General features: G+C 37.6%; 2 protein-coding genes across 3 annotated transcripts; one reads left to right on the top strand and one right to left on the bottom strand.

Annotated features, from left to right (window-relative positions):
- Positions 1 to 2,132: 2,132 nt before the first annotated feature.
- Positions 2,133 to 6,250, top strand: LOC131775984 (mitogen-activated protein kinase 4-like). Its single transcript, XM_059092112.2, has 2 exons — positions 2,133 to 3,117; positions 4,476 to 6,250. The coding sequence occupies exons 1-2, from the start codon at positions 2,265 to 2,267 to the stop codon at positions 5,087 to 5,089; spliced, it is 1,467 nt and encodes a 488-aa protein (XP_058948095.2). The 5' UTR covers positions 2,133 to 2,264; the 3' UTR covers positions 5,090 to 6,250.
- A 3,489-nt stretch (positions 6,251 to 9,739) lies between these two features.
- Positions 9,740 to 21,840, bottom strand: LOC131776000 (tyrosine-protein phosphatase non-receptor type 9). Of its 2 annotated transcripts, XM_059092128.2 has the most exons (12): positions 21,686 to 21,840; positions 21,448 to 21,591; positions 19,667 to 19,756; positions 17,984 to 18,108; positions 17,582 to 17,687; positions 15,910 to 16,388; positions 14,914 to 15,004; positions 14,191 to 14,260; positions 13,816 to 13,894; positions 12,526 to 12,673; positions 11,170 to 11,672; positions 9,740 to 10,772 (listed from the first exon to the last, which is right to left on the bottom strand). In XM_059092128.2, the coding sequence occupies exons 1-11, from the start codon at positions 21,728 to 21,730 to the stop codon at positions 11,208 to 11,210; spliced, it is 1,842 nt and encodes a 613-aa protein (XP_058948111.2). In that variant the 5' UTR covers positions 21,731 to 21,840; the 3' UTR covers positions 9,740 to 10,772; positions 11,170 to 11,207. The 2 variants fall into 2 exon arrangements, with proteins under 2 accessions (XP_058948111.2, XP_058948110.2); XM_059092127.2 differs by having other exon boundaries at positions 9,740 to 11,672.
- Between the last annotated feature and the right edge of the window lie 4,760 nt (positions 21,841 to 26,600).

The following is a 26,600-nucleotide window of genomic DNA, read 5'->3' as shown; positions in this document are numbered from 1 at the left end:
CTACTTTAATATCTGGGTATGTGTGAGAAAAAATTGTACAACTATCCATAATATTTGGCAATATATTTTAGCGAGGTGCCAAGTTCTATATCCGTCCATTTATGACGTATTGTAGTCAGGTAGCCCTCAAAATAAAATACAGAAATATCGACAGACACTCCAAAGCTCTTAAAGACGTCGACCCTTGATATTAATGTGCTATGTTATAAATCTGTGGCGCAATTTGATCCAAGCTGTCGCCAGTATAAGTACAGCTTTAATGCAAAGTTCGAAAAATTGTTATCATGTGATCTTTAACCTGCACTTCTAAAAATTGAGACACTTGTTTGAACACGGAGACTGTAAAAAGATTATTATTCTGACAATTTCATGAAATTCTGGCAAGAATAATAAAAATTGTTGAGTGCATTTAATAAGAGACGTTCTTACTGAGTGCACTTCTACCTCCTATACCATGTTTTAGGCAAATTTTGCGTCGTTATCGATGAGGACAATTTTTTTTGCGGCACTATCAAACTATGGTGGAATTTTCCCCCAACTGACTTCATCATGAGTACAGCCGCTTTCCTGAAGAAAAAAAACTTAAAATATTTTTGGTTGTAGATTTTGCTTGACGGACTGATTAGCAAAATTTACCTCTGCTCGGTATATAGAGGCAGAAAAAGCAAAATTTTCCTGAGGCTGATATTTGTGTTGAACTTTCACCCGGTTAACATATATTTTCTGCTGTTTTTGCAATAGTAGACGCTAAAAATATTTAAAGCTGGCACGAAGCCTGGTTAGAAGCAATAGCGGATGCCTTAAGATGTCGCCATATTCATGAGTCATTTTTAGTTGTTACCTCAGTCCTCCTACATGTCTTATGAAGTTGTTTTGCCGGAAAAATATGGGAGTTCCTATCCGTCAAAAATTGAAAATGAGATAAATAATGGACAAAAAAAAAATAAAAGGAAAACCTTGGCAGATCTACCATTTTATTTGTGATGTATATTCATTTCGAAATATGGTCCAAGCGAAATATACAATATTCTTTAAGTTGAATCTCACAGTACGCAATTTCACTCTTGATTTACGGAAGTTTCGTAGAGACCCACTTCTGTCAAATTAAGTTTGTGGTTTTCAAAAGCTATTCCTGGGGTTTTGCGAAATTAAAATATTCTTCACCTTTCCCAAAGGCAACTAAGCTCTCGGCATAAAATCTTAATTATCTAAGCATCTCATCAATTTTTGCGATATTTTCTCATTTCTTGTGAAGCCAGCTGCCTAGTTTCAACGATATGAAGTTATTCCGTGTAAATTTGACAGCTCTACTCATGAATTTTTCTCTCCATTATTAATTTTCTTTTTTTAGAATCAATACGCAAAATTATATTTATTTGTACTAACATCGTAGGCGCTGTGGCAGGCAGGTGATTGTTTCAATGTTGTAATCGTATTCGTTTGACTGTCACCATCCTACCCTTTGACATCAGAGACTTTAAGCAAAACCAGAAGTACTTAAACTACGAACGTCATCTGTTAAATTCAATTTCCCTCTCACTCCCACATCCTTCAAAGTTTTCAAGCCCCAATCATGCGCAGTTTTCGAAAGTCTTCCTTCTTTCGTTTTATCTAGAAAGTTTCCCCGCATAGATCGTGACCCTCGTCAAAACTGAAAATGAGAGAAGGAAAAAGTCACGTTTGGTAGTTAACTCTCATACTTCAGTTAAGTTGTGAGAACCGGAAGGACAATCTACTCTGACGATGCAATGACCTTGGCGAAAAAAGCGTTTGCGTGTTTCCTGTTGCGTGTGGATCCAAATCACTTTATCGTAATTCGTGAAATATTTGCTAACTGTTTTACTGAAAATAAAAAGATATTCACAGAATCGAAGACTGACCAGTATCGACAGAGATGAGAGTGCTTGCGTTCTATAAGTTATGTAACAAGGGAATGTTTTACGAAATGTGAAACACACGGCTGATGTAAGAGCGACCTTGTCATGCGCCTCATGCGATGCATGTGAACGTCAGCTGGAAAACTAACAGACTCTTGACCAATCACAGCCCACGTCCTATATTATTCAACATAAGAACCAATCAGATGTTCTCGTGAGAGCGTACGCCGGTTAATAACTTGTTCGAACAATTGTCTCAGAAAAATTTTTAGCGCTACCACGGGAGTAGGTCGTGAGGGGCCTTTGAAATGTTTCTACCTTTATAGCAGTGGCTCACTTTTTCCAAAGAGTCCTAGGGAACACATCGACTTCACAAAGACACTCACAATGCCTAAAGAAACAAACTCGGATTTTCTTGGCTCTGCTTTCACGAACATGAAGCTTGTGGGAACCGGTGGAAGCGGCGCAGTTTATTCCGCCATCGATGTGGAAACCGACCAACGGGTTGCTCTTAAAAGACTTATTCTTCGAGATCGAATGAATTGTAGAGCAGCTCTCAGAGAAGTGAAGGCTTTGAAGACTTTAGAACACGAGAATGTGGTGAAGTTATTAAAAGTGGTGGACTCAGAAGGCATGCCGTTCCTGGACGGCATGGACGAACATTTTAGAGGGGCGACCGAACTTTATCTTGTAGAAGACTTGATTGATTCTGACCTACATCAAATCTTACAAAGTAAGGGAAAACTACGAGAAGACTATGTGAAATTATTTTTATATCAACTGTTACGAGGACTGAAATACATCCACTCCGCGAACGTAGTTCATCGTGACGTGAAACCAAGTAATTTGCTAGTTGACTCCGAAACGTTACTCCTGAGAATAGGCGACTTCGGACGATCACGAATTCTCGATCCGGCTTACTCACACTACGGCCATCTAACTCACAGCGTCTCGACCTTGTGGTATAAATCGCCTGAACTGCTGTTGAACGCATCGACTTATGACAGTTCGGTAGATATGTGGGCCGCGGGTTGCGTTTTTGCTGAGATGTTACTGGGCAAACCCCTGTTCGAAGGGAGGCACGAAATCGATCAAATGGAGCAAATTTTGGACTCTGTTTGCCTTACGGAGGAAGAATGGATAGCCCTTAAACCACATTTGCCAGAAAGAACGGCTTTGAAAAGGACTCAGGAACAAGGATCTGCTTTGGGAAGCAAGTTTCCTCACATTGACATCCAAGGTAAGGCCGGTTTTGTTGTCGGTTCGAACCATGTAAACATTGAAATTAATTTGCATACTTGCGCGATGGTCAATTTTACTTACGTAACTTAAATTTGTTTTTTTATGATTTTCGCCTTCTTATGCGCTGTCGCCGTAATTTTTTTCGTGTATTTATAATGGAGCAAACCCGTTTTTTCTGAGCCTTCCTCTTTCTATTCAAGAATTCTCTCTGATATTTCGCTTGTAATGCTCGCTTCAGAATTGTACTTTGACACCCTATGAATATTTCATGAATTCGAAAATAAAATACAAACAAAGAAAAAATTTTTACAGGTATCTAGGGTGTATCTGCAGGGTGAAGTTGTCTTTTTATACTGTCTAAATTTTTACGAGTTCAATTTAGTCTTTCGGAATGGATGTGGGTCAGAATCTACGAAATGAAAATGCTCGAATTGGGTGGTACTCTTGAAAAAATTTCGTGAGTCAGGAAATTGCTAAATTTAACCATGATAATAATTGTCAATGAACGGCCGTGATATCCCCTCTCGCCTGTTATGTTTTGGAGTAAAAATCGACTATCGGGTCCATTTACAAGAAACATTCGAGATTTTTTCCCCCTTTTTTGTGACTTTCTAGTGGCGCAACAGATCGGCAAAAATCACACCATTAGACAAAATATTGTTTACGTTTCAGCGCAATCGCGGGTGGCAAAGCAATTTATCTTTTCCTGTTCTCTTGATGATTTCTGTTTTCATCTGTTCGAGTGAATTCTACATGTGAAGTATTCAAAAGTAGTGGGATGGTGAATCGATGCCATGTTAGTTTTCTGGCGAATTATTAGCGAAACAGAAAACCATGCAGTTATTAATATTCTTAAACCACATACTGAACCCGATGGAATGTTTTGTGTGATTGGCTGACTAATAATAAAGAACTGGAAATAACCTAAATGTTAAGCATTCTAGCAATACCTAACGATTTACATGCCCAGAATCAGGCGCTGAAAGGGAACTAGTAAAGTTTCAGTATACAAACAAAAAACACACATGAAGAAGCGAAATTCTTCATATCCCTGGAAACCAAGCTGTAAATATTGACACCTAGAACCTTATATGCTAATTTTTTCTAAGCTTCCTCTAGTTCTTAGCAAACAAAATTCACACATGCATGAATTTATGTATTTCATAAGTTTGCTTAGGGGGGAAAATCACTGATTTGTCTCTGAGAGACTCTAACATCTCTTTGCCTTATATAACATTGTTGGTATAAATGTAATGGTGAGTATGTAGTAACATCATAACATAATTAACAAATAACCACCACATTTTCTTGAAGTAATGTCAGCACTCAACATTTGCCTCTTGTTATTATTTGCAGCTCTTGATCTGCTGGTGAAAATGCTGAAGTTCAACCCAGATAAAAGAATGACTGCAGAAGAAGCCCTTGCACATCCTTACCTTCATCAGTACTCATTCCCTTCAGATGAACCAATCTGTTTCGAGCCATTGCACATTGAGGATGAAGTTGGAGACTTTGAAGAGGGCACACTGAAAAGCTGGATTTTAGAAGAGTGTTCTTCATTTGAAAGTAGTGGCTCTTTTGAAAGCTCTGTTCCAGATGTTGTTGTTAAAGAAGTTGTTTTGGAGAATCAAGATACTGGAAATGACATATTATCTTTAAAGGACATTATGCAGGAGCCAGAAGCCCCTTTGCTGGACCAGTGCAAAACCTGCATTGATGTGTCGGAGCGTTTGGGATTGGAAACTCGCAAAGAAGGACTTGAGACTTTGGCTGCTGCTTACAAAATCCAAATGTCCTTAAATGACACTGTTGATCCTAAAGATCAGGCAAAACTCTTTGAGTTTCATCATGCCAACATGCCTTCATCCATTTTAGATGGTATGTTTGGCAAGGGTGCTTTGAAGGAAAATGTGAACTTTACATGTAAGAAAAACGTTTTTAATGGACCGTTTGGATTGTGTTATTTTTAAATGGTCACTATTGAGTTTTTGTACTTGAGGATTCACATGATTCACGTATCTAATCAATGTTAGGGCTGGTTCAGCACCTTGAAACTTGCTATGGTGCTTTGCCTTGGTTTAGTGGAAGGGGTCGTTGTGTTGAAAAGTGAGTGTTTGTTCATTGGAAAGTGTTGTGTTGTCTGGTTTTTATTAGAAGCTAAAATCTTAAAAAAGGAAAAAAAATTGGGAAACTAATTGGATTTTCCTGTATGTAATTTGATTTATTCTTTATTTCTTTGTCAGTGTTTCCTTCAAGTACTTTGCCATTCATGGCTTAATTTACCACTAATTGTATTTTAAAAAGTATCCGTTATTGCATTTTGCCCTATTTAAAGTAATAGTTTGAAACAGTTAGGTTTGTGCCCCAGGGTTTCTTTTATGTATGCTCTTGAAATTGTAATTTTATTTATTGGTGTTCATTTTTAAGCAATTTCGTAAAATAGTTAGTGAAGGACAGTTCATTTTTTTTGTGTGTGTGTTGATGGTAACTTTCTTTTTTTACTCTCTCTCATTTTTGAAATTCTCCAATGGTTTTAAGGTTTCATAAACATAATTTCATATTATTTAATTTTTTTGACAATTGTCATTTGTAAGAAAAAAGAGAAAGAAAGAAAAAAAAAATAATATTGATTAAATTGCAATTTGCCTGGAAACAAAAGGAAATCATCCTTACTCAAGCTTGGCCCTTGATGAAATTATGCTAACAATTATGGCTATTAACAAGAAAAGACAGATGTATCATAATTTAATTTATCATAATTTAATTTATTCGGGATGTGGGGGGGTATGAGCGAACATGAAAAATTTACCAAAGAGCTCTTGTATACTATGCCTGAGCTGTTCAGGGAATTTTCTTTGGGAAAATATTATTTTTTGTCAAACATATAAGGTCACATCCTATGTGAACGTTACATTGTGAATTAAAATGTCGACGCTACGCTTAGATTGATGAGAAGCTTAAATTTGTCAACTCGGTGTAGAAAGAAGTGTTTATAGTAGTTTAAAGTATATAAACCGTTGCATTTACGCTATGGCCGGATATTTATGGTGCTGTGCCAAAATGAATTTTGCTATATTTGCTGTAAAATTGAAGAAATTATTTGCTAAATAAATAACTATGTTCACTTTAAACTCTGTCTACTCCGTCTTAGTAGTTGTAAGGAGCTGTAAAGTAGAGTCAGTTACTGGCGAAGTACACCAGAATGTATGACAATCTTCGTCATGCTCACGTTTTCTCTCATGCGGCCAAGTATTCACGTGATACTCTGCACGTGAAGAGACAGTATTGTTTACTCGCTCTGGTCGATATGTACGTATTGTTTCTAGAAATAACTTCAGGTGATAGAATGGTCGATACATTAACGCTGGTTCATCGAGATATGAAGCAGCTGGAACATGATACAGTCGCAATCGGCTGCTCCTCGAGAAACTTACTCGTCACTTTGATACCGTTAATTTCTCTTAAGTATCTTGATGAACACGTAATTGACGTCTGAACCAGTTGTTTCATAACATTTCTGTCCCATTATTTTCGTAGTACTGTTGTGCAAGCGTTAAAGCCTGCACGCACATTACATCATCAACGTGCAAAGTGCCCGTTTGATTTTATTGAATTGATTTTAAAAATTTACAAGGAAAAATTCTTGGTTGCAGATGTTAGCAACCGAAATTTCAATGATGTAAGTTTGTCGGAAGTAACATAATCTGTCCGTCAGTGGCATCTTTTACGCCTTTTAAAACATGATTTACATATCAATGGCGTGCACGCGATTACGCACGTGCAGGTTTAACACGTACTCGGCCGCGGTGCATTGACTTTTGTCTTCTGGTCCACAATGCGCGCTGAAAGGTTATCCTTTGCGACTAAAAATAAGTCGTTTGTCAAAGAATATTGCCAATCGATTGATTTCTCTCGTCGTCGATAAGAACACATCATCCATAAAATTTCTTAAGGCAAGCATATCAGACTGTACAGGGTGATTCAGTATTATCAACTGAGTTGACAACGTGAATTGGCCATTGTTAAGTGTTACAAAGCTGACGTTTCGAGCATTAGCCCTTCGTAAGAGCGAATGATCTAACAATATTCTTTTTCAAGGCTAAAAATTTAACTCGAAGTGCTTTCCTGAGATAAACAAACTTTTTGGGTAGTAATTTTGAAAATCCAAAGTACATGTTTGGATTTAACTAGCATTGGTTTGCATTCACGTGGGCAGCACACTACATTTTACCATATTTTGCTGTTTGCGTAGATATTGCTTCTGCATCATTCTAAAATGAACCGTGTAAAACGTCAAAGAGGACTTCGATTAGTTAAAATTAAAAGTACATCGTACGGACCTGAACTTCTCATAATTGATTGGGGACCCTCGGACCGGTCACCGCTAACAAGGCGGAGAAGTGATGCGTGGTACACTTTCAACGCAGCCGGCCACTCGCGCGATACCGAAGCGTGTAAGGGTGTATGCAAGGGTACAATGTAACGTGATTTCAGGTCGATTATTTTGAAAGGCGTGAACAATCCCCCGCTATCTGTTGCAGTTTCTGCGTAACTCAAATTGCTACTAAATTGTCTCAACTTTAAAAAGGCCATATAATTTTAATCGATAATTTAAGTTGATACATAATCCTCACATAGCAACATAGAGCTGGCTGTCCTTTAAAAGGATAGAGGCACTAAAAATTCCATGCTGTGACTTCGACATTCCGTGAACAGATCGTTACGAATTCGAGAATGTCTATCTCCTGCGGTCTCTTTCGCAGCCTTGTCTGGTCTGGCCACGCAACGCATTCTAAGAGAGAAACTGTTGCGTGTAAAGACCAAACATGGTAAACCAACGGCTGCCAAATTACCGAACGAATGTCGACTTTCGACAGAGCTGATTAAAACTAAATTTTTGTTCCATCATCAATGAGATGAGATGTAGCTTAGGTATATTACTGAACCCTAAAATGTTTGTCAAACACTACCGCGACCAAGGATTTGCAAGGTTAAAGACATACTCTTATAACCACATTTTCTTCCTTAGAGAGCTAAACCCTCTGACCCTTAAGAGTGACTAGTATCGGGATTATTTTCATTCTATCAGTGATTTGATTCTTCACAATGTCTCTATGTAAGCAACGTAAATGTACGGCGTTTAATGGCTGTGTCAGGGGCCCATTAATAATGGGCTCCTGCTGTGTTTTTCAATTTCGAAAGCTTGTCCCCAAGCTGTGATGTCGGTCAAGGTAAAACAGGCCGAAATTATTACCGTTGTGATTAAAGTGACGTTGTAAAAAATGGAACAAGATAATTTACCAGAAGGTAGAAAAGACGGGGGAGTTTGGGAGTTTGGGGTCCTGATCCCGTTTCACGCACGGACTTTAGAAAAATTAATGCGTCATGTGTACTTAAAAAGTATTTACATGTCACAAATTCGCGTAAAATTCACTTATCGCGTAACCATTTGGGCTAAATAACCCTTAACCACCCTTTTGCTACAACCTTCAGTGTTCCACGTACATTAATACATTTACATTGCCACAAAGCCCGTTAAAAGCGTCATTTCCAGAGTTGATCTAGGTGACGGTATGGTAATAATGTGTTCTCACTTTCAGCTCACGACTGCACCAAATTCCACGCAAACCCCTGATTACAAAACGAAAACCGCTCATTTTTCAATACTTCTTACACTTAGTAAATAACGTCTTATCCTGTGGATTGAGAAACGAACCTTTTGAACGACTGGAACTTGCTGATCTGAGCTAAATTAAAAATAAAGCACATCATCTTCAAAATAAAAATGTCCAGTCATTATGACGTAAAAAGTCTCCGCATTCCAATGCAACTTAGACGTAAACTAAATTTTCACTTACGTTAGTTTTTCTTGATTCTCTGTCAGTTAAGACGAACGAAGGAAGGTAAGCGTTAAATGGCGGCTAGGGTTGTCAGCGGACCCTCACGATCTCGGAACAAGCTGGTCCAGGCTCCCGGAGAGTAGAAATTAGCGATAAAGAGGGAGAGCTACAAACGCGCTGTTTTACGCGCGTATGCTACTTTGCTTATCCCCGACACAGTTGCCAATCCCTCTGGCGAAGGGCTAACGCTCGAAAAGTCAGCCTTTAGACTCTTAACGGTGGCCAATTAACGTTTTCAACCCAGTTGATAACACCAAATTACCCTGTTATACTCTCCCACCTACGCAGTACCACAGTTTCTTTAGAAACTCACCCTCTCTACAGTTGCCAAAAGTCAGGCATGTGCAAGTGGATCAATATTTGCGCCGGCCTCGCGCCTGATATCAGAGGGAACTTTCAAAGGGAAAATTTAAAAAGCAACTGCTGTGCCATAGCGCACAGAATTCTATTAAAGGAAAAAAAGTAGAGAAAAGGGAAATTCGAGAATATTTGAACGCGAGGCTTATTTAAATTACGACTTTTGCGAGTATTCTGATAACTTTCTTTTTAACTCGACAACCTGAAAGTACACCATCGCACATGCGCAAACGTACGAACGCCATGTCATTATGCACTACCATCCACTGCAGGCGAGTCACCCTTAAGAACCAGTTCTCTGTGGCAGCCAACTCTACTCAACCACAAACAAAACATTTTAACTATTAAGGAAATCTTTATTGACAAGACGAATTTGTCCTTTTTAACACAGTCATTTAAAAAATACAACTGATTCTAAAGTTATATACCTCGATAACTATAGGATACAACTTCTACAAAACTAAAATGTCTTTAAAATTTTTAGAATTGACTCTTTTTGTAACAGCAATGTCAACTAAATATTATTCACAAAAACGTTAAAAATTAATTACTCAGATACCATAATTTCCTTAAGGATAATGACTTTGAAATATTTTTTAGTATTCCATAACGGAATCATGTGATTTAATTGCAAACGTTAACTGAGTAATGTTCTTGAATTTAGGGAATTTACAAAGAAAGGTAATTGTTACACATATCGTAACAAATAAATTGTTTCATCATAAACTTATAAAAAAGTGTTCTTAAAAGCTGTTCTGTAGGATGTCACGCAACACAGCTTCTCCCAGAAGGACGAGCAGTGCGTGACATTCCAAACAACAGTTGCTAAAGGTACTTATACCTCATTCGCAGTAAAGCTTTAAAACGTGTCTTTAAGCCGTTTAGGTTAACACGGTTAAAAAGTTTTCTTCATAGCTGCTTCAACTGATGTTTGTTGACTTCCAATTTAACATATTAAAAATACATGTTAGTGAATAGATGAAACCTGTGGAAAACTTTTTCTGTTTTTGATTTTAATTCTGTCAAACCCGGTTTGACTACACATGTTTTGCCAGTGTGAACGGGGTTTAATTTGAGCTCTGCATTTCATCCCAATACAGTTGGAAATTGTAGACAATATTAGTTATTTTTAAAACAGTAAAATGTCGCATGTGAAATTCCATTTCTCAAAAAAAGCAATAAATATCATTCGTATTCTACAAATTCAAGTTGGTGCTTTAAACAGCCCTGTTTTTTAATACAAATTTAGCATAAATTAGGATGGCCCTTTATTCAAGGGATGTTGCCTCCATGAGGATGTTGGTGATTAACGGTAAATGAAATCTATATACAATGTTTTCAGATTCCTCTCCACATTATGAGCAATACAGATACATCATAGAGTTTAAAACGTTCTCTGTTAACAAAAAAAAGAAAAAAGAAAAGAAAAAAACGGGTTTTAGAGATAATACGGTTCTGGTAAACCAGACGGTAGCGCTAAAGGATAAAGAATTGTACTGCGCAGCCTTCATTCTCACCATTTCCCGAGTGATTAGCGTGCACGTGAATACACGAGGACTCCAATGGCTAAATATTGCCAGATTGGTAAATCACCATCTTTTAGTGCAAGAGTATGCTGTTAGTATTTTTCCCCTCGATTTTCAAATCTTTCTGCGAAGTAATAAAGGACGCTAGCTTCACTAACATTTGGAGGCTTTCCAGGCTTTTTAATTTTTACAGATTATCACTCATCCCTAACAGAGAGAGAGAGAGAGGAATACTTCGTTAAAACTCAAGGATCACTTAGGCCTAACCTTATACCAATCACTATCTTTTGTGTAGTACACTGGGCTCAATCCGTGTCACTGGAGTTTTTTCGTTGCATTTTCCACCCTCCCAAGAAGTCTGTGATTGCTTCCTTCTCATCTTGCGTTGTGCTTGCCATGTTCAGCGCATGCTCCAATATGGCCAAATGACAAAACTCGTACTGTTCAGGTGTCTGAATAGTGAGCGCCCTCTGAGTTCTTAAAGTTTTCACTGTGTTAAATACCTCACATTTTCCCACATCTGCCAAACGAGCCACATTCACTTCAATAGTGCAGAAGGTCCCAGTGCGACCAATACCTGCACTGCAGTGCACTATAATTGGAGGGCCTCTTGGGTGTCCCTTCCACTGCGACCCTAATGCTTGCACTGCATCATTTTGTGCCTCCCGGACCAGACCAACAATATGTAAGCATGACTCGGCAGACGACGGCACTCCAAAATCTGGCCAAGAGGTCATTTGGAAGTGGACTAGTCTTCGTTTCTCTCCTGACTACGATGTGAGCAAAGATGTATTAATCCTACCTACCGGGTTCAAAAATTAACCTCTCCAAAAAATATCGATACATTCAGGAACAAACATGTGATAGGGTAAACAATATTCAGACCAAATTCCCAAACTCTCCGCACAACTTCACAAGGCATTGTATGACAGCTGGGAAAGAGAGTTGCGCAGCGGATCTTTGGGAACTAGAGAGTGACTGTATGGTTAATATGTTGTAAAAATAAGTTTTCCATTTATTAAAACGATCAGCGAATTTTTGCTACATTAGCCCAAATCCTTAAACTCTCCGTATAACTTCACAAGAAATTGTATCACTATAACTGCTAGAAAAGATAATTATACAGCAAATCTTTGGGAGCAAGAGGGTTACTGTATGGTAAAAACAAGTTTTCCACTCAAACGATCAGCGAATATGTCTTAGACTACTTGTTTGGATGGAAAAATGGAGAAGATGCGAATAAAGGAACATGCACTGCGCGCCTTGAGCGAGTCGGAAACACGAAATGGAAAGAAGACTATTCACCATTGTGATTCAGAACACGATCAACAAGACATGGAAACAACGAAATCTCCATGTTAATTTACCTAAATTCTCTTAGGAGAGGAAAAGGCAAGTAAACAAATATCAATTTGTTTAATTTCCGTTTGTGATCGATTAAGAGGGCGCCGCGAGTCTTCTACACAAACCACATCGCTCCCTGAAGCAGAATCAATTGAAATCAAGCAATCGTGCGGTTGATAACTTGATAATCTGGAGTCAAACTCTTCCACAAAAGCCTTGAAGATTTAAGACACCTTCTCCGTCTTCTCCCAGCTATTATATATGATATAAATCACTCACCCTTTTGTGCTTCATCCAGAAAACTCTTTCTACATGATCCTCAAATTCCAAAGTTTCTTCATGGGACACATCTAATGTTGCAAACTCCTGTGTTTCATTATTTTCGGGCCAATACTGAATACACTTCCTGCGACTCCTTTCAATGCACCTAGGATAACAGTTTTCACTTTTAACGAGTCACTCAATAATTAAATGGTAATTTCTGGCAATATGACTCATAGCAGTGGAGACTTAAAATGAGATTGAGAATGCTTTGCCTTTATTTAGGGTAGATAAAAAAAGAGATGAAACCAAACGAGATGGGAAGCCATGCCAATGACGTGTGCTTGATGCTAGATGAACTAAATTAATATCTGGTATAACTAATTTGAAATCTGGATTAAGTGGTTTAATATCTGGTAAACTGGTGTGACATCTGGATTAACTGGTGTGACATCTGGATAAACTGGTGTGGAATCTGGATTAACTGGTTTGATATCTGGTTAATTAGTGTGGCATCTATGTCAACTGGTTTGAAATCAGGATAAACTGTTGTGACATCTGGATTAACTGGTTTGACTTCTCATTTAACAATACATTTGCATTTTAGATATATGAATTTCATATCATATGAATATCATTCACTCGGATGTTTATTTGTACCCAATTCATTGACCAGCTCCCAGTTGGCTTGTTAGCTCAATTGGTAGAGCGCTGCACCGGTATCGCAGAGGTCATGGGTTCAAATCCCGTACGGGCCTGAAATTTTTTTCAGGTCCTACTTACAACTACTAGTTTCAGTAGTGTTCTTAGCTGCGAGGATCTTCTAATTTCATTCACATTTGCATTTGTTATTCAAGGTCTAGCTTTTCTTCTAAAGGAATAAAATCATTCCCAATTTTGCCACTCAACCTCAAAACGTTTACATCACTAACTTAGTGGCAGCAACAAGCGAATGATACGTCCAAAAACCGTAAAGTTATCTCTGTTGTACACTTGTCAAAAACTTCATCATCCTAATCCTTCACATATGCCATGGATAAAACGAAACAAACTTTAGCTTTTCTTTTAACCCTTTCACTCCCACAAGTGACCAAGAGAGAAGTTCTCCTTACAATATCAATACAATATCAAGCAGGTAGGTGATGAGAATAGAGAAGAATATCGATCATGGGATTATTAGTTGATCCAACACCAAATTCTCTAAACTAACATCATAAGAATTGTATGGCAGATAGTATGGAGAATTACTAATTAGATCTTGGGAGTGAAAGGGTTAACTAAAAGAGCTATCAGAAAAAAAAAGCTTACCTTGTTATCATGACAATGACATAAACCTGTTGTTCCCAAGCCATTTGCCAGAAATCACCTTTGGTGTGGGGCAGGGGACCTAAAGAGTAGTAATTATTCATAACAGTTAATAATTTCTAATAAAGGCAAATATGAAGATGTACACATGCAGACTGTACAGGGACTACTGTACAGCAGAAGAAAAGTCATGAAAAACTTAAGCTTCACTATTCTCATTTTTTTTACCATAAAAAATCCCTGGATAAAAGTTCACATGTAAATTTGTTTTACTTTATAATTGTATGTACATAACATCATTCTGCAATTCAACTCACTCTTACTATAACAATGCACACTAGAAGGGCTCCTGTGTCTCTATTGCAAACTCACTCTAACCTTGAGTGGCAATATATGCCCGTGCTTGCTTGTATCCATCCATAAAGTTTGCATGAATGTAATTTGATGTCTAGAAAATAATTGCAAAAACCTGTTTACTCCCATGAGTAACCAAGACAGAATTTCTCCTTACTATATCTATACAATCCATGCAGACCAGTGATGAGAATAAAGAAAAATATCAATTATGGGATTACTAATTGATCTGATACCAAATTCTCCAAACTAACATAATAAGAATCATTTGGCAGACTAATGAGATCTTGGGAGTTAAAGGGTTAACCTTACAAACCTAGATTTTCAAGAGATGGAAAAAAGAAAAGCTACACTCCATTACATCTAGCCTGTATTAGACTCTTAGTAGATGAAGATGTGCCAGAAAAATGGCAAGCAGGCTGATCTAATTGTGGTTACAGTTTTTAGAAAACCACACTTTGTATCATTCTTTTCTCTTCTGCTTATTTTGTGAAGCAACATAATTTTTCACATGCCCTCTTTTTTGCTTGCCACAACTGACTGAGAGCCTGGAACAAGGTCTTATATGTCACAAGTCAGCTGCAGGGGTGTATGAGTGATATGTCTGCCACTTTTAAAAGAGAATTAATTTTTGTCTGTAGAGAAAATCTTGTTTAAAAAGTAATATGCTCAGTGGCATAGGAATAATGTACTTTTTGATGGAAACAATTTATTTATTTCAAAGGCTGTATATTATGATAAACTTGCCGTTTGTCCATCCAAATTGGACAGCTTTACCCTTGTTTCTTCCAGACACAAGACATCCGTGTATCTGTTTTTCTTCACATTCTCTGGCAATCTGCAAATAATGCATTCAAAAATATAGTTATTAACTTTGCCGACATTGCAAATTTGTTGCCACAGTAACCAGTTTGGCAACTCAGGTTCCACAGTCTGTTGCAAGCTGTAACACCTTTATTTCTGCAAAATACATAGTCTCAAGTTAATCAAGATAAAGGTTTGCTGCTTTCTCCTTAGTTGTTGCATGCTAAAACTCCAAAATAAATTATTAGACATATACTGCTCATTCTAAAGAGATGCAACATAGTCAAAAGTACAGTAAGTCATGTCACATTAAATCAAATAACTCTTCTATTTTTTTTTCTGAAACAACTACAATTTTTTTGGAAGGTTTATTTGGATCCAACACAGTGACCAGCTCCCAGTTGGCTTGTTAGCTCAATTGGTAGAGCACTGCACTGGTATCGCAGAGGTCATGGGTTCAAATCCCATACGGGCCTGAATATTTTTTTTTTTTCCTCCAGGTCTTATTTCAACTACTTGTTTAGTAGTGTTCATAGCTGCGAGGATCGCTTATAATTTAGATCACTTACCCCCTCAAACAATAGTTGGTTACAGCAGACAAATAATCAAAGAGGCAATAAGAAAGTTGAAGATGGCAACTAGGATCAACTTTATCAATGGCGATTGTTTGTGGCAAACACCCTGGCTTAAAGTTAGTGTGATGGACTCTGGATCGCAGAGTAATCCTCCTGGTCAATTCAGGCAGTGGAAAATGGAATTTGCTCTGTACAGATGAGCCTCTCTGATTACAAATGATGCCCTTGAAAAATCAAAGCTACATTTTCCATGATGGACACAATTCCTCTAACTTAAATGCTTTCAATGATGGTTCTTGTAGTCCTTGTTTGTTAAGAGATTCCAACAAATAACAACATTAACAAGACCTACATGAATCCTTACCTTGTAGACTGAAAACTTCCAGATGCTGTGTTGGTCTTTAAATTAAAAAACTGTAAATTGATTCCTCTCCTTTGTTGCTTCATCATGTGTTCAATAAATTCCATTACAGTGAGAGAACCTTCACTTCCCAGCCCTGCTTCATGATCAAATGTTAGAGCACCAAATTTGTTTGACACAGTTTCGTCAAGTCTTTCAAAGTTTTTTGCTGCCCCATTCAAACCACCCTTTTCTTGACATGTCTGGGAGTATGATTCCAAGCACTTGTTCAACCAAGCTAAATGATCCACTTTCAGGGATCCACCCAAGCTTTCAGGGATCGAAGATTCTGGAAGTCTCTGTGGTAATACTTCCCTTGGAACTACCTCAATCCTTTCCTTCAGTCTTTCTTGGAGAAAGTTCATGAAAAAGGATAACACAGCCTTAAACCAAAATGGAGGGGAGATAATAAAGACATTCTTGAGTCTGGCTGGATAACTACCCTGAAAAGGACAAAAGCTTCATGTAGTTTCTGATCAACACTTTGGGTGGTGTAGTAAAATAAGGAAATGTTTGCCTTTGAAATTATTGGCTTTAATCTGCAAAATTGCCATCTTAGAAGAAAAGGAGACAAACATGGAGGCTGCCTGCAATGAGTATTAAATTGTAGACTCATGCAGAAAACAAACCATGTTCATTGCACACAATTAGTTGTTATATCTAAAATGTAATCTATCATTCATGCAGCTGGCTGTCACAGAGGGCCAAGTACCAGGGATTTCCCCTAATCACTAATTATCAGTTAATTAAACAAAGTTTTGCACTGTCTAACAAAACTGTGTCCTAAACAATCCTCAATTTAACTGGACCTTTTATCCAAACAGTTACTTTTAGAACACTGTTGAGACGGCCAAAAGCTAACAGTAAAAGGAAAATTATTTAATTAAATCAACCCTTTTTAAGGGAAAGCATGAGGCACACTGCTTGGCATGTGTAAAACTGTGGTTTGGGTTAGACCTTTTGTAAATAACTGGCCCCCTAAGAGCCTGAGCCATGGTTATTTGAATGAAGGCTAAACTATATAATTATGGAAAGTGAAAATGCATCTACTAAGAAAACTGTAAATAAAAAAAATTGAAATTCCAGAATATGCTTTATTGACAGAGGTTACATGATTTAATAAAGTCAAAACATTTTTCTGGCCAAAATCATTTGTATTTTGTTGGTCTGCCCAAAGTGTTTTGTCACAACGATTATAATAAAATCATGATTGATTGTTAAAATCTTTTCAAAGTCTTGTTGATGCAGTAAAACAAAAATTAACAGCATTGGCATAAAAATTTCAACAAAATTAACATGTACCACACATGTACCTAGATTGATCAGTGTTTTTTTTCTTCCCAAAGCCTCCATCCCTGCTCATCCCCTTTCCTTGGCCCAAGCAATTTTCAACTAGAAAATATTTGTACCCCAGCTACCTTTTTTCATTTCCCAGTACTTTCTACTACTTGAAAAATTACTGAGGAGTGGAGACATGAAAAATGAACAATCTCATACTTCTTGAAACAAGGTCACTAAAGCTTGAAAGAATCAAAGATTCTGTTGGCATAAAAAAAACAGTCATGTACAAGATGGTGCACATGCATGTAAGTATTTCAAAATGCCGACTGTAACATTTAATCAAGTGCAAGGTTACCTTCAGTAGATCCATGACTTTTCGAGCGAGACCATAATCAAAATTATGATAGCCTGATCCTGTCATGTCGTACAGCAGAACCAACCCATTCTTTCGAGTTTCGTAACTGGAAAATACAACAAAAATGTAAAAGGCCTAGTGAATAGATAACCCACACAACTTTAATGTCTAGTGGTCAGACATTCAGATACATCACAAGATGAGGTAATATACTGCATGAAGGGACAGCCAAGTTTACCAGAAGGCAAGCTGGTATCTCATTACATTTTAAACCAAAGCACTAAATAAAATTGAAAAAGGGCCAGATATACCCACAAACCCAAATATTCATGTCTTATTACATTCAAGTAATCATACTCACAGAATAAAGAGAACTGCAGTGTATGTTGACATATTTTGTACCTTTTCAAACACTCATCCAGCTGAAATGCAATTCCCTGTATAACTGTCCTGTGAGATGTTGCTGCTGGAAAGTGCTTGCTGGCAGTAAACACTGCTATTGCTGCTCCTCCTGCATCACGGCTTTCCTAAATAGGCAGGAGTAAGAATTATTTTATTGTTTAGTAAAGGTCTCACATGCAAGTGACCTCTATGGATTAGTAGTTAGTTAACATGCTGGAATGTTAACTAACTACGCAGTGCACATATGTGATTTTCATATATTTCCAGTCATTATTCACCACTTGGAAGGTTTATTTGGATCCAACATTATGACCGCTCCCAGTTGGCTTGTTGCTCAGTTGGTGGAGCGCTGCACCAGTATCACAGAGGTCATGGATTCAAATCTCGTACAGGCCTGAATTTTTTTTTTCAGGATTCATTTCAACTACTAGTTAAGTAGTGTTCATAGCTGTCAGGATCGCTCATATCTCATTTCTTCTCGCAGTGCACATATATGATTTTCATAATTTCCAGTCATTATTTACCACTTAGAAGGTTTATTTAGATCCAGCATTATGACCAGCTCCCAGTTGGCTTGTTAGCTCAGTTGGTAGAGCACTGCACTGGTATCGCAGAGGGCATGGCTTCAAATCCTGTATGGGCCTGAATCTTTTTTTCAGGTCTCATTTCAACTACTAGTTCAGTAGTGTTCATAGCTGCAAGGATTGTCTATATCTCATTTCTTCACCACAGTGCACATATATGATTTTCATATATTTCCAGTCATTATGCTGGAAAGAACTTTTTTTTTAGTTTAAAACTTGTGTGAACCCTTTAACTTCCAAGATCTGATTGTTAATTCACCCCTCTAGCTGTTACACATTTCCTTGTAAATAAGTTACAAGAATTTGGTATTAGATCAAGATAACAACTTCTACCTGATGCATTTGAGTGATACCATTACCTGTTTGCCGGATAATGAATGAATATTGTGGGGAGAAGTTACTTGTTAATCACTTCTGAGAGTTAAAAGGTTTAGTCATTTAGCAAAATACTTTGATTGTCACAGTGGCTCTCTCCAGCCATGAGCATAAATGGAATTGGATATCTGCAGATTACCAGGGAAAGCTGATGAAAAGCTTGGGGTAACCTGCAATAGACTTAATTAAGCTTCCCCTCTGTAATGAGAGCAATGATCCTTGTCACCAGGATACCCTTGTATTGGCCACCATAGAGAGCTTCTAAGCTGACATTTTGAGCATTAGCCCTTTGTCAGAGGGGCTAACAGGGGCCTTCCATTTACTTTGATGAAAGCTAATGCTCTAAACATCAGCTTTGAAACTATTTACCGTGACCAATTTACACTTTCAATTCAGTTGATAATACCAAATTACCCTGTTATACTCTCCCACCGATGCAGCATCACAGTTTCTTTAGAAACTTGCCCCCTTTAATGCACTCACAGCTTCTTAAACAGCTCAATTAAAAGACTTCGCAATCTGAAGAACACCTCAGGGCGATATAAAATGTTCCCATGGCAACTTTGTAAATTTCCTTTTTAATTAAAAAAATTAAAAATTATGTACCCAAATTCGGGAGCAATTCCTTACCCACAATACTCATTGTAAATAACAGACTCTTACCTACTGCATTACACTTAACACCAGAACAAATAGATGACTACAAACATATCAAGTCACTCACCAAAACCGTAAACTTCCCATCAAGAAGTTCAGACCTCAGAGGTTGATCATATGGAGCCAATTCTTGTAAACGATATAATTGACGTTCATACTATGAAAGTAAAATCCAAAGTACACAGTTTAAGTCATGGCTGATGAGAATTGCTGATCCTGTGTGTGCCGTGTCAATCTCAAATTATTGAAAGGTAACCCATAACTGACTCTGAAAAATTAGTTTCACCACTTAAAAAAGCACAGCACTAATTACCCAACAAAATGAAAATTAAAAATAATGCTCTACACTGACATCCTAATTTCACACTTTGTTACTGCTATCATTGCCATGATTGTCACATTTTTCTTACATCATCATGCCTTTATTTTCATTAACCCTTCAACTCCCAGATCAAATTTGTCATTCTCCTTAATATCAACCATACAATTCTTATAATGTTAGTTCAGAGAATTAAGTATTGGATCAACTAGTTATCCCCAAATTGATAATTTTCATGAACAGAAGAATAGTGATCACATTTGCAGAATGTTTGACAAAAGACGGAGGTGTTCCAAATCAACAGATTAAACAGATTAATGTTAAGTTTTCTCTTTTTTTCTCAAGAGGGAAGTAAAAATGTACTATATAGGGTAACTCTGAACTGGACCTGTTTAACTTTTAGTTCCAAACATACAAAAATCTTGTAGCTGCTGGCATATAAACTTGAAAATTAAGGAAGAAATTTTTTTGCAAGCCACTTTGTGAAAGCAACTTCAGATATATTTTATATTCATTAGGGGTACAGTTTCAGAGGGATCTTTCTTTCCAATTAGTGCTGAATAGGAGTAATTTAAGGTAAATTTTTTTAAGGTCAAGCAGAAGTGAAAGCAACTTCAAATATATTTTATATTCCTTAGGAGTATAGTTGGAATTCAGGGGGTTTCTTTTTTCAATTTAGTGCTGAATAGAGGCAAAAGATAATTTTTTTAAGTTCAAGCAGAAGTGTGCAAAAGCAAGAAACCCTGAAATAAATCTACCTGGGCATAGAAAGCAATCAGTTTCAAGATACGTAATATCAAGGAACCACATGATTATTTTTACATCACTGGCAATATATTATGATTGACAAATTGCTGAAAATGGAATTACTACAAAAACACAAAAGAACATCGTTACCTACAAATATCTACCTGTTAAAGGTCAAACTTTTACTTGTTTGGATCCGAGTAAAAACGATTGAAAATGAAAAACTCTTGCAGCTTAAATACCTGAGTCGTTCATAATGACTTTAACTATGTCAAATTTTATCAACGGTAAAATTCAAGTTACTGACCATGATTATTATGGGCAAGCCAATATTTTTTTAAACAGATTAATTCATGTACATAAGTAATCCTCCTAAAAGAGTCAAGTACAAAGAATTAATTACATTCCTTGGGGGATTATTTTTCAACTGTGGTTCTTTCATTATTGTCATCTGAAAAATATACCAGTAAAATCGTTCGCAATTGAGCACACAGATATTAGGTATAATTAAAACATGTACAAAAAGAAGTTAACACGCAGCATTTATTGAACCTGTACCTGTTATTATAATTAGTTAGCACTAAAAGCTAGGTGCGGTATTTCACAAACAGCTGTTTTTCGGTTGTCCGAGACAGCTGGAAAAATTCGGCGGCGATTAAGAACAGAATATGGAAGTGTGTTAAAGTGTATGGGATTAATGAAAAAGTTCACGTTTTTGGAAATCACACTTTATCTAAGGCAGACAAATTGAAAATCCTTAGCTGCTGTTATATTTTTCTTACCTGATATCGTCTGTATAGGATCACAGCTCGTTCGGCATTAAATTTTCTAGCCATTAAGAACATAAGAGCAGTAGATGTTCCGACAGGACTCAAGCCATTTTCGGCGCAATCCTTGTTGACCTCTCTCAAGAAAACGGCTATCGCCTGCGTTAGACAGCAAGGAAAGCAAGTCATATTTTGAAAGGGTTGAATTTAAAAATGAAGATTTAAGCGTATTGGACTGTTTACAATTTTATACCTCCTGTTCCTGGTCAGATCGCACGATCGCTCCTACATCCGCCATCTTTAATTAGCATCTGTTGTGATAAGAAACACCGCTGACGAATGTCTACAGTTACACAGGTGCCCCAACATTTCTAGATTCAGGAACTTTCGTTGTGGCTTGGTTTACAACGTGCCCAGAATAATTTAAACCACAGGAATCAGAACACGGATACGGGATTTTGTTTGATCTTTCATTTTTGTTTGCAGTCTCCGCGCTACCGCCGTTTATGAAATTGTGTCGGAATGTAAAATATTGATGTAATAATAGAAAACGTAAATTGATAAATATCATCATTTCATTACTTTTGTTTTAGTTCTTCAATCAATTCTGTACGCCTGGGCGTGTCATTACAACTAATTCCTGTAACCCTTGTAGCATCCTTTTCATTGTCCTCAGCTAATACGAGATACTAGGCGTTTCCGGTCGGGGAACAAAAAGTCGCCAATTTTGGGCAAAATAAAGTCGTATGACGACAAAGCATTTCCTATCATTTTTCATTTGATACCTCTATAACTCACAGAAATTTATTTGTTTCTTGACTAAGTGCAAAATACGAGCAATAAATAAAGAGTCAAACTCGATTCAGTTGTTAGCTTAATTTACTTCCTAAAAACCACCATATAGGTTGAAATGCTCCGCAAGCAGGCAAGATGAGGCTGATCCTGTGTTCTGATTGGTTCATCACGACAGTGAGACAGATGCGACTAGGAAACATGTGTCAAATAATTGTTCTTTATTGACAAGGTGTATCGTATTGTCAAGGTGGCTAAATATTGTTCTTGTTCTTTTTTTTCTCCCTTGATATGAACCTCGACTTCGCATCTGCCCATAAAAGTCCACAAACAAGGAATTTGGCCAATATTCAACAGTGCTTACTGGGAAACTCGTTTATGAACGCCCATCTATTGACAAAGGCAGCTAATTTATGCTCACAGTATAAATAAGCTCAGTACATGAAATTTTATCAAAAAATTTGTCCACCAGATTTACCAATAGAAAGGAACGCTAATTAGTTAATTAAAATTTCTGAAAAAACTCAAACTTTTGAAAACGATCTGACAGAAAGTCCTTATTTTCCATGATCGTCTACTCAAGTAAATTTCAACCCCGCAAAAAGTAGAATCCTAAATGTTGGCTTTGAGGAAATAAGAAACCCAAAGCAATATAACTGAGAGGGAACGAAGGAACCAGTAGGCGTATTGGCTCCTTAGGTTATGACAGATTCATGACAGATAACAATGGGTCAAACGTAAACGGACTTTCAGTCGTACTTTCTCTGTTTCCACGACGTTGTCTTTCCTCCGAGACTGTCTACGGTCTGTCCATTTAGATATAGAATGAAAATTAGTTTATACTTTACAGGTGAATAAAATAGTGCTTTTCGCGCGTTCTGATTGGTTAGTTCGGAAATGAATAGCAAGTACTTTTTACCTCCGAGCAACCGATGAGACAATCGCAAATCAAGAGTTTGATTTCAGACCATTTTCGGTATGTCGACATAAATGAGCTATATTTTTGGTTTCTGTTTGGTATATACTGAAAAAAACTACTTGCACATCTCTGTCGGTGAGAACATTAAGCAGAGGCTAAAAGATTTCTTCCTTAGGAAAAAGAAAATCAAAAGTTTCCATTCTGGTTTAGCTATTTTGTTGGGATTTTTTTTTTTGTTGCAGTCAACGAGGTATTTCGGGAAGTTTACCCTTACGCCTAAAATGTGCGTGTTCTACCGAACTTTGGAGGATTTTGGTTGAGTCACAAAAAAATTTATCTGATCCCCCCTAAGGCTCTATAATATTCTTATGGATCCCCTTCCCTCCCCCCCCCCCTTTTCATTGGCAGTTAATTGGCAGTCAATTTTCTATAGTACCCCCATGATACGTTGTTGGTGACTACTAATCCCCAACTCCGTTCCCCTTGAAAACTATGTAACCTCCCCAAAAAATGCCCCACTACCCCCCTCAGGAAATGCATAATGACTCTCCCTCGGGTGTTGTCAATTCTAGGACTTTTAACGCACAAATATCTGCCATAAGTCACCCAAAGACATTGCGATGTCTTTGGCGACATCATCATCACAAGCATGAGGCAAAGAGCCAATGAGCGAGTAATAGCGGGCCCACGGAATTAACAGTGCTCTTGAAAACAGACGGTTGTCTTTTAAATACCCGCTATGCCCCCATCTGTTTTCCGTTGGGTGGCCCCATTTTTCACAGTTTCTTGCAAGTATTGAGTGGTCGTCTCCGAGACGCGTAAAAGAACCGCAAGCGCGGGGAAAACTGTTACTGTCTGTTAAATACGCCAACACATTTGCTCCCTTGGAATCCTTGTTGGTCATGATGTGAAGCACGCGGCCAACTTTCTTTTTGAAGCAGTAGAACCGGATCTGTGTGAAGCCCATGTCGTTTCTTAGCTGATTGAAGCCCTTCCGTAACAAATAGTGGTTGTTAGATTTATATTTAGGGAGAATCTCCCTGTAAGAATTTGAGGTAACAGATGGAAGGTTATCAGGATTATTATCTTTCATAAGAAAGCGACCGATAAGAGTCCATCCACCTGACAAAAAAAAAGGTATTTGTAAACATATCAAGGTAAATGGGTGAAAAGGTAAGCAAAGATTAGCTCTCGCCCAACCAATCTGATTGTTCCACTCCCTGTAGCCTCGATTTTGTACCAGGCTATTTTCACCTAGGTGCAAAAGAGAGGACCCTGGGTACGAAGTTACATTGTGTTGTGTTCAAAGGGAGAATAATATCGTAACAAAATAATATCAGCTAATGACGTCCACCTGCTGTAATGGTTGTACTTACATTACTCTTCGCAAACAAAGTATTTATTTTCCTTAAGACTGACATGATTTTAGTTGTATCTTGTACAGAAATTGATTCAAAACAATACCCTAGAAATCTGGTTTGGGCAAGTCCTAAGTAGCTGTGGAACTAGATATGGAACTATCACCGTTTAAAACGCTGAATAATTTCGCTGTTCAACCAATAAGACACACGAAAATAAAGCACTTAACGGCGGCTTTTAACCTAGTTAAGGTCTAAACTGACCTTGTGCAGTTGTCATGTCACAGAACGCTATGAAGGGATCCCCTGAAGCTGTCGGGTCGATCCAGTACTCACCATCCCCCTCAGCGTCACCGCTTGTCAAGATATCTTGGCAGGAATAGCCTGGGACCAAAGATTTTGAGCCTTTCTTTGCTGTAAGAAAATAGAAGTAAGAGGTCTTCTGTCAGTTCATGCGCTTCTATCTTACTTGGGATCAGAGAGTTATCTAGGTTACCTCGAAAGTTATTCTCCATATAGGTAGCAGCCGCGTTATCTATGAAATCCTCTGGTCTTGACTTCTTTGTCTCCTTGTTCAATCTACATTCCTTTTGATCCCAAAGATACGTCACACTTTGACACTTTTCCTCTGAGCTGCACTCAAAGAAACAGTGACCAAAATGGTGTGCGGATTCTCTTCTGTAGTCATGTCCAACTAAAGCAAAACCATGCTCTTCTCTGTTGTCCCGGCATACAAGACTTTTTGCACGGTCACCAAAAACTGCTGTGGGTTGGACCACTATGTAAAATAGGGCCGTTATTGCTTTGGCAAACATTCTGAAATACACAAAGACAGGTTAAGACCTCAAGTTCGCTCTCTCGTTTACGTTGGCAAGTGTACTATACTCGCCCGTAGCAACTAGAATTTACAACGCAGTTCGACTATTAGATGTAACAGCGAAGGAATTCAACTTCTATTGAATCGTATTCGCGTTTCTGCGTGAGGTTCCGCAATAATTACATGATCGCTGTGGGCACTTGTTTCTTATTAGTACGTGTATGCTTTACTCGCCATGGGCAGTTTTTTTTCAATTAGTTGATTTACACTATGTAGTTCTTGGTTTGTCGTTTCGTTATCATCTACGTTGGTTTTTGCCAACGCGGCCGTGTTGTTTTGTATCTAAGAATTTCTCTGACCTAAATTGTCGGTTCGTTTTTATTTCATATAGTTTCTTTTTTCGGTCAGATATTTGTGTTTATTTGTTTTTAGTTCAAGCACAACTTCATTAATTTTGTAAAATGCATATGTATGCTTTCATTTCGGGGCGTAGAACCCTTAACATCAATCTTCATCGCCAAAGAAAAGTTCCTTGCTACTTATTTCAGCGAAAGTCTTGTCAAGAAAATCTTGCTGGACTAAAATCTCTTAAGCTTAAGTTTTCTCCAAAATCCGTCAAGTCACGTTTTGATTAAGAAGATTTGTAATTAAAAAATAAATCATCAGTTTTTTTCTCTTAGCCAAATGGAAATTTTTTTCTGGGACTAAGATTCTTCTCGTCAGAGCAAACACAACTTGATTGACGAGGTCTTAAAAGTACTCAGCTACCGTGTCGAATGCGAGAGTCATAGGGTTTCCAACGATGATAGAGTGCGAAAACACAAGCTCACAATTGAATTTGCCCTTTCTTGTGGTGCCATCGTATCATTAACTCACAACTGCCGCATTTCTTGTGAATGATTCAGTTTAAACTTGAACATTGTAGTTACTTAAAACAGTTTCTTTTCTCACCTTTTCAGGGAAAATGCACTGAACCTCGTTCTCCAGGAGGCCGCTATACAAAATATAGAAATAACATCTCAAAACGTTTTAACAATACGTTGGAAAAGGCTAATTAAAACTAATAATCACCCACCCACCTTGATGAATAAATTTATAACTAAAACTGCAAAGAGAGTTCACCAGGTAAAATAGGACAGCTGCAAAATTTAATTTAATAAGTGATTTTATTGATTGTTTAATGTTTTGAGGAGATCATCACACAATCTTACCTCTTGTTATCTGCGCGGAGCTAGTTGTGTAAAACATAATTTGGTTTTCAATGTTTCCGGCCGTCATTAGT

This window comes from Pocillopora verrucosa, chromosome 4 (assembly GCF_036669915.1).
Source record: "Pocillopora verrucosa isolate sample1 chromosome 4, ASM3666991v2, whole genome shotgun sequence".
NCBI lineage: Eukaryota > Metazoa > Cnidaria > Anthozoa > Scleractinia > Pocilloporidae > Pocillopora > Pocillopora verrucosa.
This window is presented reverse-complemented; position numbering and strand designations above follow the sequence as displayed.